This window comes from Bos indicus, chromosome 26, assembly GCF_029378745.1.
Source record: "Bos indicus isolate NIAB-ARS_2022 breed Sahiwal x Tharparkar chromosome 26, NIAB-ARS_B.indTharparkar_mat_pri_1.0, whole genome shotgun sequence".
Taxonomy (NCBI): domain Eukaryota; kingdom Metazoa; phylum Chordata; class Mammalia; order Artiodactyla; family Bovidae; genus Bos; species Bos indicus.
In genome coordinates this window covers 7,542,299-7,559,495 of record NC_091785.1, presented here as the reverse complement: position 1 = coordinate 7,559,495, position 17,197 = coordinate 7,542,299, and the positions used below count along the sequence as shown (strand labels likewise).

The following is a 17,197-nucleotide window of genomic DNA, read 5'->3' as shown; positions in this document are numbered from 1 at the left end:
TAACAGGAAGCCTAATGTCTCAATATCCAGGATGGTGCTCCTGATACCTACCATAGAAAAAACATGGTTGGATATATAATACACAAGTATTTGTGTAAGAATCAGTATAAAAAATTATATCCATTCCTGTAATTTCTTTAGCTTTGCCTTTTTTCAAAGGAAAAAAGAAAGTATTAAGGCCCCATGGAACTCTGAATAGATTACCTTTTGTTAAAAAAAACAGCAGATACTAAACTCAGCTAAATTTTACTTTTCAGTCTGCATTAAACAATGCACGTTTTACTACAAAAAAGAACATTAAAATTTAATGGTTTTCAGTTAAAAGTCTTTTAGTGAAAACTTTGGGATACAGCAACTACAATTTTGAAGTAACCTAGCCAACTCTGAGTTCATATTAACAAGAACTACTACAGATGTCAAGGAGTGTTTCATCCCCTCCAATAAGGGAACACATATAGAAAACATGGGGAAATTAACAGTATGAACAGTAAAACAGTAAAATAGGTAGCAGGAAATCATAGAGAGCAAAACTTTAAGAACCAATTATCCATTTAAGGTATAAAAACCTTGCAAAGGGAAAATATTTCTAGGCTTACTTTGTATTATTATTTTTTCCCTCTGCATTGGCTTTTCTTCTTCTAAGATCAACTGGTTACTTCGGTGTTTCTGCGTGTTATTTGGGTTATTTCTGTTAATTACTACTTATTCTATCATACAAATGTTTGTCTCCACATCCTAAAGGCTTCAAGATAAATCAGGCAGTAGCTCTAAAGGTACCTGGTAAGCCCCACCTCCCTCCTACTGATTTTTAAATGTCTCATGGGTATGTATATTAGAATTAAACGGCTTTATTTATTGCTTGTAAAAGGAAAGTAATAACCAATTGAGCATATTTCAGGCTACAAGAATACCTTGAAACCTGGGTGTCAATTATTCTGATAAAATGGTGACAGATAAGCAAATTTTGAAATAAGAACTAAAAGGCATTTTAAATGCTTAAATGTTCCTGAGACTAAAATTTTTAATTCCTGATTTTGGTTGACCAGATGGATACCATCTGTGTAATGGAAGTGAGTTTCTAGGAAACTTGAGAGCTTTACTGCATGAAGCCTTCCACTATTTAAGAAAATAATTGATTATTTAAGAAAAGTCCAATGCTGTGTATAATTCATCCAGATCAACTAGACCCCTACACAATGATTTTGGGGAAGAACATGAGAGAATTATTTAGATTCAATTAATTCAAGACTATTGACAAATAGGACATTACTGAGATACAGTCTCATCAGAGCAGATTTAAGTAACTTAGTTGACCTTAGAACTGTCCTAGCAAAATCATGCTCAAGGCCAGGCCAAAATATTGCTGGAAGGGTGGGATAAGTAAAACATCACATCAATAAGGTGTGTCCTTAGCTTCAGAAAAAAAAAAAGGCAAATACCACAAGTTGAGAATTATTTGGTTAGCTCTAACATACTGAAGTAATTCCAAAATTTATAGTAAGACAATGCTTAAATCAATACAGCATTCTATTGCCCCTGAAATAGGATTTTGTATCTTAAATGGCTTACCAAAAAAAAATACATCTTGTAATTCTGAGGTAAACATCTTTATTTTCTTATGCAACCAAACATGTTAAACTATCTTAGTATATTACTATTTGAACAGGTCATCTTTTAGTCTTTATGCAGTTTTCACATTGTTTTACTCCGAATTTTTAAAATGGACTTAACACCTTGTACACATTTAACAATACTGTATAACCTTTGTAATCTTACTTGGTATATAATCATGTTCAGTTATTTTTGTATATTTACAGGGAATTAAAGTAAACAGACCCACTCCCTCCTCCCCCTACCCCACAATTAAAAGTAAAGGAAAAGACAACAAGAAATAAGATTAGGTTCTGGGAGGAAAGAAACCCTAATCATTCAAGTGTGGGGTTTCAGAAGTCAGCTTTTTGCACCTACCCATCCTCTATGCTACAGAAAACCTTTGTAAGACTACCACCAAATATTTTCTAAAACCTTTCAAGAAGTTCCAGTAGATTTCTGGATTTGTTCCTTTAAAATCAAGATACTCTGCCTTTGCTCAGGAGGCAGCATGGCAATCTGATCTGCAGTCAGCTGAAGAACCTGCATGATCAAAGCTGCCTTTTCTTGATCCTGGGGGGTTACTTGGCTCTGCCCAGGACTAAAACTGCTAGGCTGGCCTCCACCCTGCTTGCCAGCTCCTTGCATGCCCGGCCCCTGCATGCCAGCTCCTTGCATGCCCGCCCCCTGCATGCCAGCTCCTTGCATGCCCGCCCCCTGCATGCCAGCTCCTTGCATGCCCGGCCCCTGCATGCCCGCTCCTTGCATGCCTGGCCCCTGCATGCCACCTCCTTGCATGCCCGCCCCCTGCATGCCAGCTCCTTGCAAGCCCGCCCCCTGCATGCCACCTCCTTGCATACCTGCCCCCTGCATGCCAGGTCCAGGGTTTCCCACCCCTGAAATGCTGGGAACCTGTCTGGGTCCCTGAGGACCACCTGCCCCCATATTAATAGGACCAGGACCCTGAATTCCCCCAGTCATAGGGCCTCTCGAACTGGGGCCAGGGCCCCTCATCTCCATTCCTCTTGCATCCATGCCTCTCGCTTCCATTGCTCTGGTTTCCATTGCACAGGTCTCCATTCCTCTTCTCTCCATCACTCGTGTCTCCAAGACCTCTGTTTCCATGGCTCGAGTCTCCATCCCTCGAGAGTCTCTGCTGCCTCTGCCATCCATAGGTAGCCCCCTTTGGTCTATCATAGGTCCTCTGGGCTCACTCATGAGCATTCTAGGATCTGCTAAGGGCCCTCCCCTCATCTCATGTGAGGAAGGGCCCCGGCTGTCATGACCAGCGGCATGGTGCATTGGAGGACCCTGATGTGGTGGGCCAAGATAGCCTCTGGGCTCCACTTCTCCGGTGACTGAAAGCAAAGTCCCTCCACGTGGGTCATTTGGAGCATCCCCTAACAGTCCTCGAGGAGGCAGGCCACCAGCAGTCATAGGCCCACGAGGCATAGGAGCTCTGGGATCAGATATCTGCACCTGCCCCCGCTCTAAGGGCACAGGACCAACCCCTGGCATTCCAACTTGGGGCTGCATTGTTCCGCCAGGAGTTAAGGGGCCAGGGCCAGGAACTGCGGCTGGCATTGGGCCTTGGGGTGGAATTCCACCTTGGATAGGGGTCTGCATCAGAGGAGGGATGTCTTTCACAGGTCTTCTGGCCAAATGTTGAGGCTGAGGGGCCGGGGGGTTCTGCTGGTTTAGCAGAACGTTAGGTCCAGGACAGAGCCCAGGGCCAGGGCCAGAAACGGATTGAGATTTCCCTGGGATGAGTGGTGTGACATGAATTTTGCGATGCAAAATTTTCAGAGCAATCTCTGGATCCATGATTCTCATCACTACTTGTGCCTGCAACAGCGCATAAGCCAGCTGTGGGTTTTGAAGTAACATATTTCGAGCTTCCTGGTGGCTGTTTTGGACACAGAGTTTCATCTGCTTCATCAGCTCAAACATTTGCTCCGGGGGAAGACTAGCGACTGCTCTGGTAATCGACTCTGGAGCATCTTCTGGATCGATAGGGTCCCCGTAGGGTGAGTCAATGATAGGCGCTGCAGGCCCTAGGCTCTTTAGCTCCTCCTTGTTCTTTTCACTGGCTGCATTGTCCACCCGAAGCGCTCTCCCGCTGAACTCCCGCCCATTAAGGTTCCGCATGGCACTAAGTGCGGTCTCCTGGTCTTGGTACTCGCAGAAGCCATAACCCTTAGGTTTGCCCGTCTCTCTATCGTATACCAGCCGGAAACTCACAACAGAACCAACCTCCGAGAAAATGTCCTTTAACTGCTCCTCAGTCGCCTCATACGGAATGTTCCCCACGAACACGGAACGCAGTGATCGATCCATTGCCGGGTCTCTCACCGCCAAACTCGACATGATTCCGGTCGCCACACAGCGGAGAGCGGCTTCTTCAAGTCGTCCTCTTCCGACCCACACTTCCGCCGAGCAGCGGAAACAACTTTCAAATTCCGGGTAGAAACCTCTCTACTCTGTTTGAATCGTTCCGCTAACCCGCAACATCTGCGCCTCTATCTTTTCCTAACTAAACTAATGCTTTCTGTCCTTAGTCCTTCCTGAGGCGCATGATTCCTTTCTCACCTCTTATTCTGCAAACTTTTCTACGGCGCTCTACCACCCTCTCCGGGAAAAGCTTGGTGTGGATCGACCACAGTAAAGATGGCCGCGTCAACTTCACCATGGTAACGCGGAGAGGCTGCTTTCTACGACGTCAAGGGCGGTTTTGCTTCCGTTTGACCGGCGGGAAACCGCTAACTGAAAGCGATTGAGGCGGCGTCGTCTGTGTTCTGGTAGAAGTATTTCCGTGTATCAGTTTCTCCATAGTAGAGTAACTTTAAGCTATATTTAAAATCACAGTGCAGGCAAAGAGGGGGAAATGTAGTATTTCAAAGCAGACTTGGAGTTTTCTCATTAAAATTCAAAAGTAATAGCTTGTTTTAAAAACGCATTTTTGGACAATAACTGTTCAGAAATACAAGCTGAATGCGTGTGCTAGCTCCACCCCCGCCCCCATCCTGTTGCTTCAGTCAATCCCTGAGGAGAGATGTCTGGTCCTTACATGTTTATTTTTGTGCGCGCACTCAGCAGTCGATCTTTTCTTTCTTTCTTTCTATTATTATTATTTTTTAATTTAATTTTATTTTAAAAACTTTACATAATTGTATTAGTTTTGTCAAATATCAAAATGAATCCGCCACAGGTATACATGTGTATCTTTTAAAAATAATATTTTTTCTTAGTTATATTAACCAATATTAATAATTTATTGAATTTTATGGCGACAGCGGATTAGTTAAATGCATTTAACCATTCTTTAGGCATTTAGGTTGCTTCTGATTGTTTTTAACTGAGGCAATGATTTCGCCACCTCTGTTATGAAGGAGGAAACTACTTTCTCTTCTGTTGCTAGTTTTGCTGGGAGAAGTTAAAACATGTGGAATGTGGGTCTGTCTCTGTTTAACAAGCAATTAGAATTGAAGCTTGGTGATTTGCTAAGTAGCTGGTAACCTGCAAAGCCTCACTTCTTACCCAGGTTAGTCCCTCATAGCTCCAGAGCATCTGCCATGTACTGTAGGCACTGCTGCTGCTGCTGCTAAGTCGCTTCAGTCGTGTCCGACTCTGTGCGACCCCGTAGATGGCAGCCCACCAGGCTCCCCCGTCCCTGGGATTCTCCAGGCAAGAACACTGGAGTGGGTTGCCATTTCCTTTTCCAGTGCACGAAAGTGAAAAGTGAAAGTGAAGTCACTCAGTCGTGTCTGACCCTCAGCGACCTCATGGACTGTAGCCTTCCAAGCTCCTCCGTCCGTGGGATTTTCCAGGCAAGAGTACTGGAGTGGGGTGCCATTGCCTTCTCCGACTGTGGCCACTAGAGTAGTTGAAAAATGGCTACCGTGACTGAGAGATTGAACTTTTAATTTCATGACTCTTATTAAATATCAAAACTGATATTCCTTAGACTTTTGGAAAACTTATTAGTATGTTTAGAGCAACTTGGGTGTGAAATTGACTTTTGCAATGATAAAATATAAATTTAAATCAAAAACTATTTTCAGTTAAAGTTTAACATATTAATTGAGATATGCTAGTAAAATAAATGCAATATTTTGAAAACAATATAAAAAGTAAAATACCTCATTAAATTTTTATTTTTTCATATTAAAGTGATATTTTTAATACATTGGAAAAATATATTTTAACATCACTCATTTTACTTTGTTTAATGTGGTTACTTTAGAAAAATAATATTACATATGTAGATTGCATTGCTATGCTAAGTCACTTCAGTCGTGTCCGACTCTGTGCAACCCCACAGACGGCAGCCCACCAGGCTCCCCCGTCCCTGGGATTCTCTAGGCAAGAACACTGGAGTGGGTTGCCATTTCCTTCTCCAATGCATGAAAGTGAAAAGTCAAATGAAGTTGCTCAGTCGTGTCAGACTCTTAGCGACCCCATGGATTGCAGCCTAACAGGCTCCTCCGTCCATGGGATTTTCCAAGCAAGAGTACTGGAGTGGGGTGCCATTGCCTTCTCTGGTAGATTGCATTACATATCTATAAACTGTATTGCTTCAGAGCCTAAGTCTTAACTCAAGCAGAGACTCATTTTATTCTACATATTCCTTTTGAAGGGATTATTGAACTTTAACTTTCATCAAAAAATTGTGTTAAGATAAAGCAATTATCCTTCAATTAAAAAAATTTAAAAAGTGAAAAAATTTTTTATGAACTTTGGATATCAGAGTTCGAGGAGTACATCTGAGATGAGTGTGGGTTTAGGTATAAATCAGACAAAGCATCCATTTACCTTCAAGTGTCTTAATAGTTATTTGAAACAGGTTTGGACATAGCTTTGCAAAAATATTTAATTCTTTATTTGACTGTGCTGGGTCTTCATTGTGGTGTGTAGGAAGCTGAGATATAAGGATCTTAGTTTTGGCATGTGGGATCTAGTTCCCCAACCAGGGATCAAACCCAGGCACCCTGCCTTGGGAGCTCAGAGCTTTAGCCTCTGGCCCACCAGGGCAGGCCTGGACATAGTTATTCATTCAAATTGGTTTAACCACCCCCCCTGATTTTTTTTTTTTTTTTAATTAATCCCATGGATGGAGGAGCCTGGTGGGCTACAGTTCATGGGGTCGCTAGGAGTCGGACACAACTGAGCGACTTCACTTTCACTTTTCACTTTCGTGCATTGGAGGAGGAAATGGCAACCCACTCCAGTATTCTTGCCTGGAGAATCCCAGGGACGGGGGAGCCTGGTGGGCTGCCATCTATGGGGTCGCACAGATTCGGACACGACTGAATCGACTTAGCAGCAGCAGCAGTGTTAAATATAACATAAATGATGCCACTATAACCTATAATCAATATAAAATTATGAATTGAAATGTTGATATTTAAATACAAAGAGATATTTTACCTTTTGTAGTGCTGTCTCTGAAACCCAGTGCTTTAAGCCTAGTATTTTACATGTCAAGTCAGAGTAGATGCATTTCAACGGCTCAGAAGCATATGTGGTTGATGGCTAGTATCTTGAAAAGTGCAGTTCTAAGGAATTAAATGCCAGGACATGAGCGAAAAAAAATAAGCACATTTATAAAATGCTTCAAGAGTGGGTTGTAATGATGTGCAAGAAACAACCATGCATTCGTTCATTAAAGTTTTTTGCGTGCAGAGAACAGAAAGAACTCAAAACTTCTGCCCTCAAAGACTTCATCATCTAGCAAGGGAGAAAGACCTGAATTGATTATCATAACATCAGGTGGCAGATGCAGTGCCAGAGACGATCACAAGAAAGTAGAGAGATGTGCCATCCTTGGGGGAAGGGGGCTGGAGAACAGGGTCCTAAAATCACCATCCATTACGACTAGTTAAGGTCCCTGAAGTTCTCATCATTTGTGAAATGTTCATCGTCTCAGAAGTTCTGCATCATGAAAATAACCTGGTTAAAATGCAACTACCTACTCAGGCAGGGAGAACACGTAAACTCATGCATGCTCATTTACATGCATTACTTTTTAATTTTTATTCATTTTAATTTTTCCTTTTATTTATGTATTTATTTTAAATGAAGCAAAGATGGATATTTTTAATGAAAAATGTGCAATTCACAAAGAAGATAGACATCATAAACCATTAGACACAATAACAAAGAAGCAAACATGCATAAAGCAAAAATCAGAAGAAGTATAAGAGGAAAGAAAAAATATAATCATAGTATGACATATTAACATTTCTCTGAGAATATTTATTTTATCAAGTGCATAAAAAAGAATATAAGCATCTTGAATGATGTCTAATAATTTAAATATAACAGATTTATATTTAATTAATGTATATTAATCTTATATCTTAGACAAATATATTTAAAATTTTGTATCTTATATGTTACTAGATTTCCATAGGAAATTTAGAAAAACTGTCACAAAGATAAATGTTACTAAGTTTCAAAAAGTAGAATTTTTTTTTGGTGTGTGTGATTCAGTTATACATACATATATTATTTTTGAAATTATTTCTCATTATAGGTTATTATAAAATATTGACTATAGTGCCCTGTTCTGTACAGTAAACCTTTGTTACTTGTTGCATATCTATTTTTTTTAAATTAGAAATCTAGCAAGTGGAATTAAAGTATCCCCCCACCCCTGATTCTTTTAATTGAGGTAGAGCAGGAGTAGAGGGGGGTTGAGGATGGTATTTCAGAAAACTAAAATCAAGCTTATTTGGTTCATTTGTCTCCTTTTCATATCATGTCTTTACTGAGAAAGCTATGACTTTTTAACATACATTCTGGCAAAGACATTTTAAATATTGATTGCATGTATGATTGCATGTATAATAGCATGTATAATTGTGTGTATATTAAATGGTCAATCATGTGGGTGATAATAGGCTATTAAAATATGTTGTAAAGTTCATAAAACTTTGTATAGTAATAGTAAGAGAGTTTCCTTACTGCTGCTGCTGGTTAGATCTAAACCAGGGGTCTTCACACTTTGGCATACATCGTATTCATCTAGACTCATGGCTAGTTAAATCAGATTGCTGGGCCTCCCCACCTCCCCTCCTCAGTTCTTATTCAGTATTTCTGGAGTGAGACTGGAGAATTTACATATCTAACAAATTATCAGCTGATATTTTTGCTGCTGGTCCGGGAGCACCACTTAAGGAATCATTGATCTAAACAAAGGAACCTGAAGTATTTGCTATTTTCATTTCTATCAGGCCAAAGTTTAGTATACTCTGTTAAAAGATATGGGCTTTCCTGGTAGCTCAGCTGGTAAATAATCTGCCTGCGATGCAGGAGACCCCAGTTTGATCCCTGGGTTGAGAAGATCCTCTGGAGAAAGGATAGGCTACCCCTTCCAGTATTCATAGGCTTCCTTGGTGACTTAGATGGTAAAGAATCTGCCTGCAAGGTGGGAGACACAGGTTTGATCCCTGGGTCAGGAAGAACCCCTGGAGAAGGAAATGACAACCCACTCCAGCATTGTTGTTTGGGAAATCCCTGTAGACAAAGGAACCTGAAGGGCTATAGTCCATGGGTTACAAAGCGACAGTCACAACTTAGCAACTTGACAGCCACAGTAGAGCTAGGACATGCTGACCTGCAGTGAAGATATCCTGAACTCAAAAGATGGGTGAGTAGAGTAGCTGAGGAGTTCTGGGGACAAACAAGAAGGGAAAAGCCAGGCTATTACAATGTGCTGTTTGTCAGAGACCTTGTATGTTCTCTTTAGTTCCTGTATTTCAAACTAGAAGAATGTTTTCATATGGCCCCCCCATTCACAGAGTTCCAGTGTGACCCAGCACGCAGCTCAAAGCACAGAACACATAAACTAATATTTATTTTTATACTGGGTAGCCTAGAATTACACAGAATTTTTAGGAACCTATCGCCTGGTACTAAAGCATACTTTTCATATACCTGCCTTGGAAGAACTTCCATATTACATATTGCTTTCTCTGTTCCCATATGTTTAAACTTTAGATATTTATAGCATGGCATACAATGTGAAAAAAAAAAAACAACTTTACATGGCATCTTTTATGTTTAGATATCAATTCTTTCAATATATCAAAATACCAGCTACACTAAGAGTGATTTTTAAACAAACATCTGAGTATATGGCCAAATGGGGCCATTCTTCAAACTAATCATCTTCAGAAACTATAACCTTGAAACTTCCAGTGTTCAAAATTATTTTTAAACTCCTGCCCAGAAATTGTTTCAGGGCTCCATTTGTAAGTCACCCTAGAAAACTGGTGTCTTAACTCAAACACATACCTTGTTTTCAACCAAGCTGAGTTATGCAACTAAATTACCAAGTTTCTGACAAGTCTTGGCAAAAATGATGTTTAACTATTTCCAAATATCAAACCTTATATCAGAATGTAAAGATTCTATTGAGTTTGAGGGTTTAAAAAGGATTCACTATATGTTAATTATATTAATTATAAAGAGAGGTACTAAAACACTTCTAGCTATGAGAGGCATTTTAAAAATAAATGTGTGTGTCCTTCAAAGAATAGATCAAATATGCTACTCCTCAAAGGTCTCTCTAATCTTCCTCCTCCTTTCTCTACGTTGGAAGTTAATTCACTTTTCTTTGAATATAAACTGTTCCTTATTTTTCTGATTATAGTATTCCTTCTATCTTTTAATAGAATTGTGCTTTTCCTTCTATAACATCATTTAAGGAAAAACTTAGATTTCCCTTTGTCAATTAACAAAGTCCTATTTAATCTCTTATTACATAAATATTTATTCTAAGCACTAACAGTACAGCAGTGAAAAATATGGCCATTCCACTAGAATAGATTCTAGGTATGGTCTCTGGTTTGGTAGCATGAACATCATCTGAGAAATGGAAAATTTGGGACCCTACCTCACACCTACTGCATCAGGAACGTGTGTGTGTGTGTGTGTGTGTGTGTGTGTGTGTGTGTGTACAGTTTTAACAAGTTCCCAAGGTGATTCTGTGATGCAGGCTGATAAGAGAATCACTGAGCTAACAGGAGACAATCATAGAAAGATAGATACTTTCTCTTCTTCACCACTGTATCTTCATCACATAGGATAGAATTTAACACAAGTGGATGCATATTGTACATTGAATAAATGATGGGAAGTGACCTTAGAGTTACATAATCCACAAAGCTTTCATTTTATAACACAGACATTAAGTAGCATGTATACAATCAGAGTGAGAACCTGCTGTCAAGATGCTTGTCATTTAATTTTAAGTCAGTGATAATTCTTCCAGGTTATTATTTGTTGTAATATATATGTAAATAAAGTGTGTAGGAGTGTGATACAGAGAGTGGATCAGTCTAAATCATCAGGGAAGACTTCCTAATGGAGCCGGGATTTGAGGGATGGGTTATAATCTGGTATGTACAGAAGATAGAACAATCCAAGAGCCAAGAGTAGCCAAGACATAAAATTGGAACCTGGTGTTTTATGTCCTCAAAAGAAACCAATAGAGTTATTAAGTAGCATGATAGAAGATTGTCTTTGGGGATAGATTACAAAAGGTTTTGAAAATCAGATTCATAAATTTAAACTTGATTCAAGGGTCAGTAGGCTATATTCTTTCTGAAATATGAGCATGGAATAATGACAGCAATTTGAGGCTATCAGTCTCATCTAATCTTTCTCTGTGACATCTTTGGCACTTGTTCTTTCCTTTTTAATACTTGAACCAGAGTATGGATTTGATGTCCATATTTCTGTCTTGTATTAGAGGTACCACTATTCTTGTGTTATCACTTAAGCATAAAATCCACATATGTTTTATATTCTTCATATTACTTAGTCCAGCGTCTTTTATATTCTAAATACTCAGTAAGTATTTTTAAAATAATTATAAGGTCATCTTATGATAACAATTTAAATGTGTTAACCAAATGATAATTCAGTGCTTTTAGTTTACGAAATAGTTTTCTTTGGGTTCCAACATCTGATCTTGACAGCAATCACACGAGGTACATACTACTGTGTCCTAATTTTAAAGATGTAGAAACTTGACTCTTATTTATTAATAAAATTTTACCTTGCAATGGTCTCACTTAAAATACAGATACTAGTCTTAATACCAAACTCTGAGCCTTTAACAGGAAGACCTTCTGATAAATGTTTTATTAAATATCATGTTTTATTTAATCCTTTCAACAGCCCTTCTGAAATAGGCAGTCGCAGTGTCTGAATTTATAGCTAAAGAAACAGAAGCATAGAGAATTTAACGAGTGTGTCCATGTTAACTGGCAGAGTCAGGATTGGCACACATGTCATTTGATTCAAAAACTCCAGCTCTTAAATTATTATTCCATTGAATGAATTTCCCAAGGGTACATACATAGTAAGTGGCAGAGCTACAGCCTTAAACTAGATCTCTTGATTTTAAACTTCTTTCACAGTAATCACAGGTTATTGAGACCTGGGCACAGTCTGCCTTGGCCCTTTTCCTGATTGTCTCTGAGTGTAACTAATTGCAATTTTGACATCCCAATCAGTGCTGTGGCAGCAGATGGACTGTAAGGTATAAAGACTGAAGCAATTGAAAAAATATTTCCTTTTCCAATTTGCATGGCTGTAGTTAAACATCACATTAGGATTTTTAAACTACATCTAGTTAGATACCTAATGAATTTTCCATAAAAATGAAAGAGCCCAAATTTCTCAAACCTAGAATAAGATTGATCCATAACATTTTCCCCCCAATTTTGAAATGCATTTAATGTGAACAAATGGTAAATTTCATTTACTTATACATGAAACAAATTACTTTTATTGGCAAGAGGGAGATTACATGAATTTGAAACTGCTGGAGAAACCCCATTCCAGGATGCAAGGTTGAACAAAGCCAAACATTTTCCCTGGGCAGGACGTTGGAGTTCAACCACATTCTTTTTTTCTTTTTTAACAGATAAAACAAAGCTTAGGGAAAACAAGGGACTCAACTAGGGCTAGATGCCTGGTTTCTGGCCTAGCCTGTAAAGATCTAGATCTTCAGACTTTACCAGACTCTTCTCAGCACTTCTGAGAGGCAGTAGAGTAAAGGGGTTATTTGTTTGTTTTTTTTTTTTTAATATATTTATTTGTTTAATTATTTGGCTGCCCAGGATCTTTAGTTTTGGCATTTAAGATCCTTTTAGTTGTTGCCTTTGGGATCTAGTTCCCTGATGAGGGATAGAACCCTGGCTCCCTGCATTGGGAGCATGGAGTCTTAGCCACTGGACCATCAGGAAAGTCCCAAGAATGTACACTTTAAATCAGAGGCCTGAGTTGGCTACCTAATTCAACGAGTCACTGTGTAGCCTGGGGCAAGTTACTTAACCTCACCATAATTCCATTTCTGCATCACTTAAATGATAGTAGCAGCACCTGAATTAGATTCTTGCATGGAATAAATTACATATTTGTTTTTAATCATTATTTTCTGTAGTAATTATTAATCTACCTTTGTTGTATAGAATGAATTGTTGTAGTGGAGGAAGCAACATCTTAAGTGGAAAGAAACCCAAATTGTAGTCTAGTTTGTATCACCTTTTTTTTGAGGTAAAATGTGTATCTTCATTTTTATCTTTGAAAAGGGGTTGGACTGGGTGAATGAATGATCTGTTGTCAGATGATATTATTTTAAAAATTGGACAGAGACAACCTTGGGTAACATTGCCATTTTAATTTGTGGTAAATTTGTAGTTGAACATGGATCATTTTTAGGCTGAATTCCATAGGACACTTCAATGAGAATTTTACTGATCATTTTTGGTGCTCATTGAATTCTTATACTGAATCAGGAAATACACTCTTCAAATATTTAGTTGGCTGAAATTCCACTTATTCATTATTATTGAAAGGGCCTGCCCTGAACTTGGACTGTGGAGGATACAGGCTTATACAACCATGTGTGTTGGTCTGGCACACGGAATACCTGTTTGAGATTACGGTCGTGTCCAGAATATCATTAGGACTACTACTTTTGTGCGTACACTGGCAGGCAGAGGCCGTTTATTCAAACATGGGAAAGCAGAACTAATTGGACACAAAGCAGAGCTCCCTATTCTTGCTTCAGGCTGTCACCTGAAAGAACTCAGAGGAAGGAAGTGTCCTCATAAACTGTGGAAAAGCATGAGCCCTGAAATGGGATCCTGAACAGAGACATCCTGTTGAACAGCTTGTGAATTTTTTTTTTTTTTTCTGTGACGAGAACAATCCAATGCCCAACTTCAGAGAGAAATGTCGGAATTGCTGTTCGCTTCACAAGTTAGGCTGGTATACTCTCTTCTGAAGCTTAATGGGCCCGTAGACTAAGACTATATTTATACCAAGTTATAGGAAGGAGGTCTTTCTGAAACATTTCATCGGGGGCTCAGATTGTTAAAAACAGCAACAACAAAAACCAGCATGACAGAGTGTATTTTGGATTTTTTTTTTTTTTATCACACTTGAACGATCCTTGAAAAACATTACTTCAGAGTGTCAGTTCAGATTTGCCATCAGACAATGAGATTCCCCCAGAGTCACACACAAGATAAAATGTAAAATCCAGTGTTTATAGAAATGTGATAACTACTGCTTCTTGGTACAAGTACAGAAACCAACTCTAACCATGATAAGCAAAAGCAGGGGATGGTATTTTAATGCTAGACTGTTAGCTCACAGAACCCACAGCAGTATATTTGTCTGCTGGAGTTGCCATAACAAAATAGCATTGATTGGTTGGCTTCAGCAATCATATTTTATTTTCTTGCATTTCTGGAGGCTAGAGGTGTGGGATCAAGATACTAGCATGTTCGCCTTCTCCTCAGGCTTCTCTTCTTGACTTGCAGATGGCCACTTGCTAGCTGTATCCTCACATGGCCTTTCCTTTGTGAGCCGGAAGCCTGGTGTTTCTTCCAATTCTTATAAATCCAATTCTTGGATTAGTGTCCCACCCTTATATTTCATTTAACTTTAATTACCTCTTTAATGAGGTCACATTGGAGGTTAGGGCTTCAAAAGCAAATTCAGCATATGAACTTGTATGTGTGGTGGTGGTGGGGGGTGCAGTTTAGTCCAAATAACATGTAGTAATGCAGTCATCTTTAAAAAAAACAAAGAATGGGCAATTGTAATGCATTCAGGATACTCTTGTTTCCATATTTCTTTCCCCTGCCTCTCCCTTATGTTTGAAGAACCAGATCACTGATTTCTCTCCTGAGTCTACTGTCCTTTAAGGGACTCTTTCTTCTACTTCTATATTCTTTTGATTTCCTTGTTACAGTTTTGCCCAGAGAGAATGATCTGTTTCTCTGAGTACAGATTCCAGCTTCCTGGGAGAGAGAGGTGTTGCTTTCCTCTGATGTCCCTCCATGATTTGGTATAATACGGGAAAGGGATTGGATCCAGGGTGATAGCAAGACTCTAACAACTCTATGTGGTGTCCAGCAAGCAGCTGGAGGGGAGGGGATCTATAGACCCCCGCAGTGCCAGGAATTAACCTCCTTCACCTGCTAAGATGGAGAGGTCCCTGTCAACGTGCCTCCTATAGGAGAGAGTTCTTCCACAACAGTTCTTTTAAGTCACTCCCTCTGTCTCTGCAAAAATAGGATGTTAGTTCCCCAAGTGGGTAATTTTCATAGAGATTTTAAAATATTGATTTATAGATAGAAAAAATAGTCTGATATAAAACAGTAAAGAAATGTCTGGTCACTTATTCATGATCTTCAGAAAGCTCACACATATATAATGTATGATTTTCTTGAAGATGAATAGAGGGTACATTTTCAAAAATCAAACTCTTCTGCCTTTCACCTAAAAAATACGAGTAATTCTGTTTCTGGCAGTTTAATGACACAATAGCAAACAGTAAGAGTTCTTCCATTTATCGTCTTCATCACTACTGTGTGCCCTTTACCTTGAAGTAGCTGCACACACTTCTCTGGCACAGCAGAGCAGTGAGAGACCTCCTCCCTCTCACTGGCAGGTGTCTGCCAGCTCCCTCCTGTCTCTGGAGAACAAAGCCAATGCCTGCAGGGAAACAGGGAAGTGCCAATGACCTATTCCTCTGGAGCTCAGTCTTTTGTCAGCTCTGAAAATGGAATTGTGTGTTTTAGCCCATGACCCATGAGGAGTCTGGAAAAGAGAAGCTGATTCCTGCAGGGAGAATCAAGAAAGGGCAGAACTTTCCCTGCTAGTTTAGTGGTCTGAGTCTGCTGCCAAGCCCCAGGACTGAGCAGTTGTTGCAGGCATTCATTCTCACCTGCAGGACTGCCTCAGGGAGGCCAGGTTCCCAGAAATCCTCCTCCAAGCAGGTGTCTGCAGACCGGGGTAGGGGAGGTGGGGGAGGGCAGGAGCACATATGCCTCTCCCACAGGAAGGAGGCTTAACTCACACGTTTCAGATCAGCGATGGCAATGGCCTGATGACTCTTTAGGAATCCTGTTTTTCTTTATCAGCTAAAATGGTTTCAGCACCTATTTTGTAAATGTTTATGGAACATGTTCTGTGGGGAAGGGAGGTACTGAGTTTACCAGTATGGGGGTTGAAATGTGACCTGAAATGTGACCTCTCCTGTAGTAGAAATGTTCACTAGAAAGTTTTATTAGCTTCTCTCTGAAACTTTTCCTGAGGATTTATGATGTTCAGATTCAAATTTATGGCAAAAGAACAGCTGTGCCTGTAAGGAGTTTCCGTTCTGTCAGACGAGGTAGAGAATACAGGATTTGAGCAGACAGTTTCCAAATGCATTTTTGATTTGTTTGATTTCCTGGGAGGTATATAGAAAATGAAAATATAACTACTGTTTACCCACTGACCTTGCTGAGGAAGAAAAGGAATTTTTTTTATTACTAAGAAAAGGGACTGTTATTTCTCTTTACCATGCTAGGTCCCCTCTCTGTCTTATATATATACATACATACATATGCATACACATACATATATATATATATTATTGCTTATTACTGATTGCATTTGACTTGAAGTCAAATGCAAATGACTGCCAGCCTCTTATGTTCTTCTCTATCTAGACGCTGGGTGTGTGACCAAGGCTGTTTTTTGGTGGATAATACATTGTCGCCAGCCATTAATTCAATGAGCAGCTTATTATTTTCTGATTAGCCCTTAAACTCTAACCTTAAGACAAAACATGATTTCTTGAAAGCAGTATTTAACTATAGCATTGATAAAATATAACCAAGTTTATTTCTTAGTTACATTAAGAATTGCAAGTAACTTCAAATATTAATTGTACTTCAAGGAAATGGCACGAATATGAGTTTACCTTTAACCAGGAGTCTATGCTTTCAAGTGAAGCTTCATCATAACTTACTCACCAGGGGCAGCAGTATCAAGTCTCTATAGATGCCTTAATACCTTGTCCTGTTTTTGTAGGGCTCAGGAACTGGTTATGTCATTTGAGGATTTTGCTTCCTAAGATGACTTGACTTATTTACATACTTTCTCCCGGATTTAGAAAGAAAAAAACAAAAAAATGTCTCTCTCCTGTTTCTGTAGCTTCTGTCCACTATGTCCATTATGTTCCAACCTCCTTTTTTTACCCTAAAAGAAGGGTGTATGCTTCATATTGTTTGGGCAGAATAGAATCCTA

General features: G+C 39.4%; 2 protein-coding genes across 5 annotated transcripts in view; one reads left to right on the top strand and one right to left on the bottom strand.

The window, feature by feature from the left end:
* The window catches only part of PRKG1 (protein kinase cGMP-dependent 1), a 1,416,234-nt gene that overhangs the window by 799,889 nt on the left and 599,148 nt on the right, over positions 1-17,197 (top strand). Inside the window, exon 1 of one of the 4 annotated variants that reach the window (XM_070781206.1) lies at positions 4,288-4,388. The exons of the other annotated variants lie outside the window; for them this stretch is intronic. The gene's annotated coding sequence lies outside the window, so the exon portion shown is untranslated. Of the gene's footprint in view, positions 1-4,287; positions 4,389-17,197 lie in introns of those variants that run through there. 4 annotated transcript variants of the gene reach the window in all.
* On the bottom strand, positions 1,592-4,016 carry CSTF2T (cleavage stimulation factor subunit 2 tau variant). Its single transcript, XM_019988616.2, has one exon. The coding sequence runs from the start codon at positions 3,955-3,957 to the stop codon at positions 2,029-2,031; it is 1,929 nt and encodes a 642-aa protein (XP_019844175.1). The 5' UTR covers positions 3,958-4,016; the 3' UTR covers positions 1,592-2,028.

Excerpts from the sequence above, each read along its gene's own strand:
- CSTF2T (XM_019988616.2), bottom strand. The coding sequence starts at position 3,957 with ATGTCGAGTTTGGCGGTGAGAGACCCGGCAATGGATCGATCACTGCGT.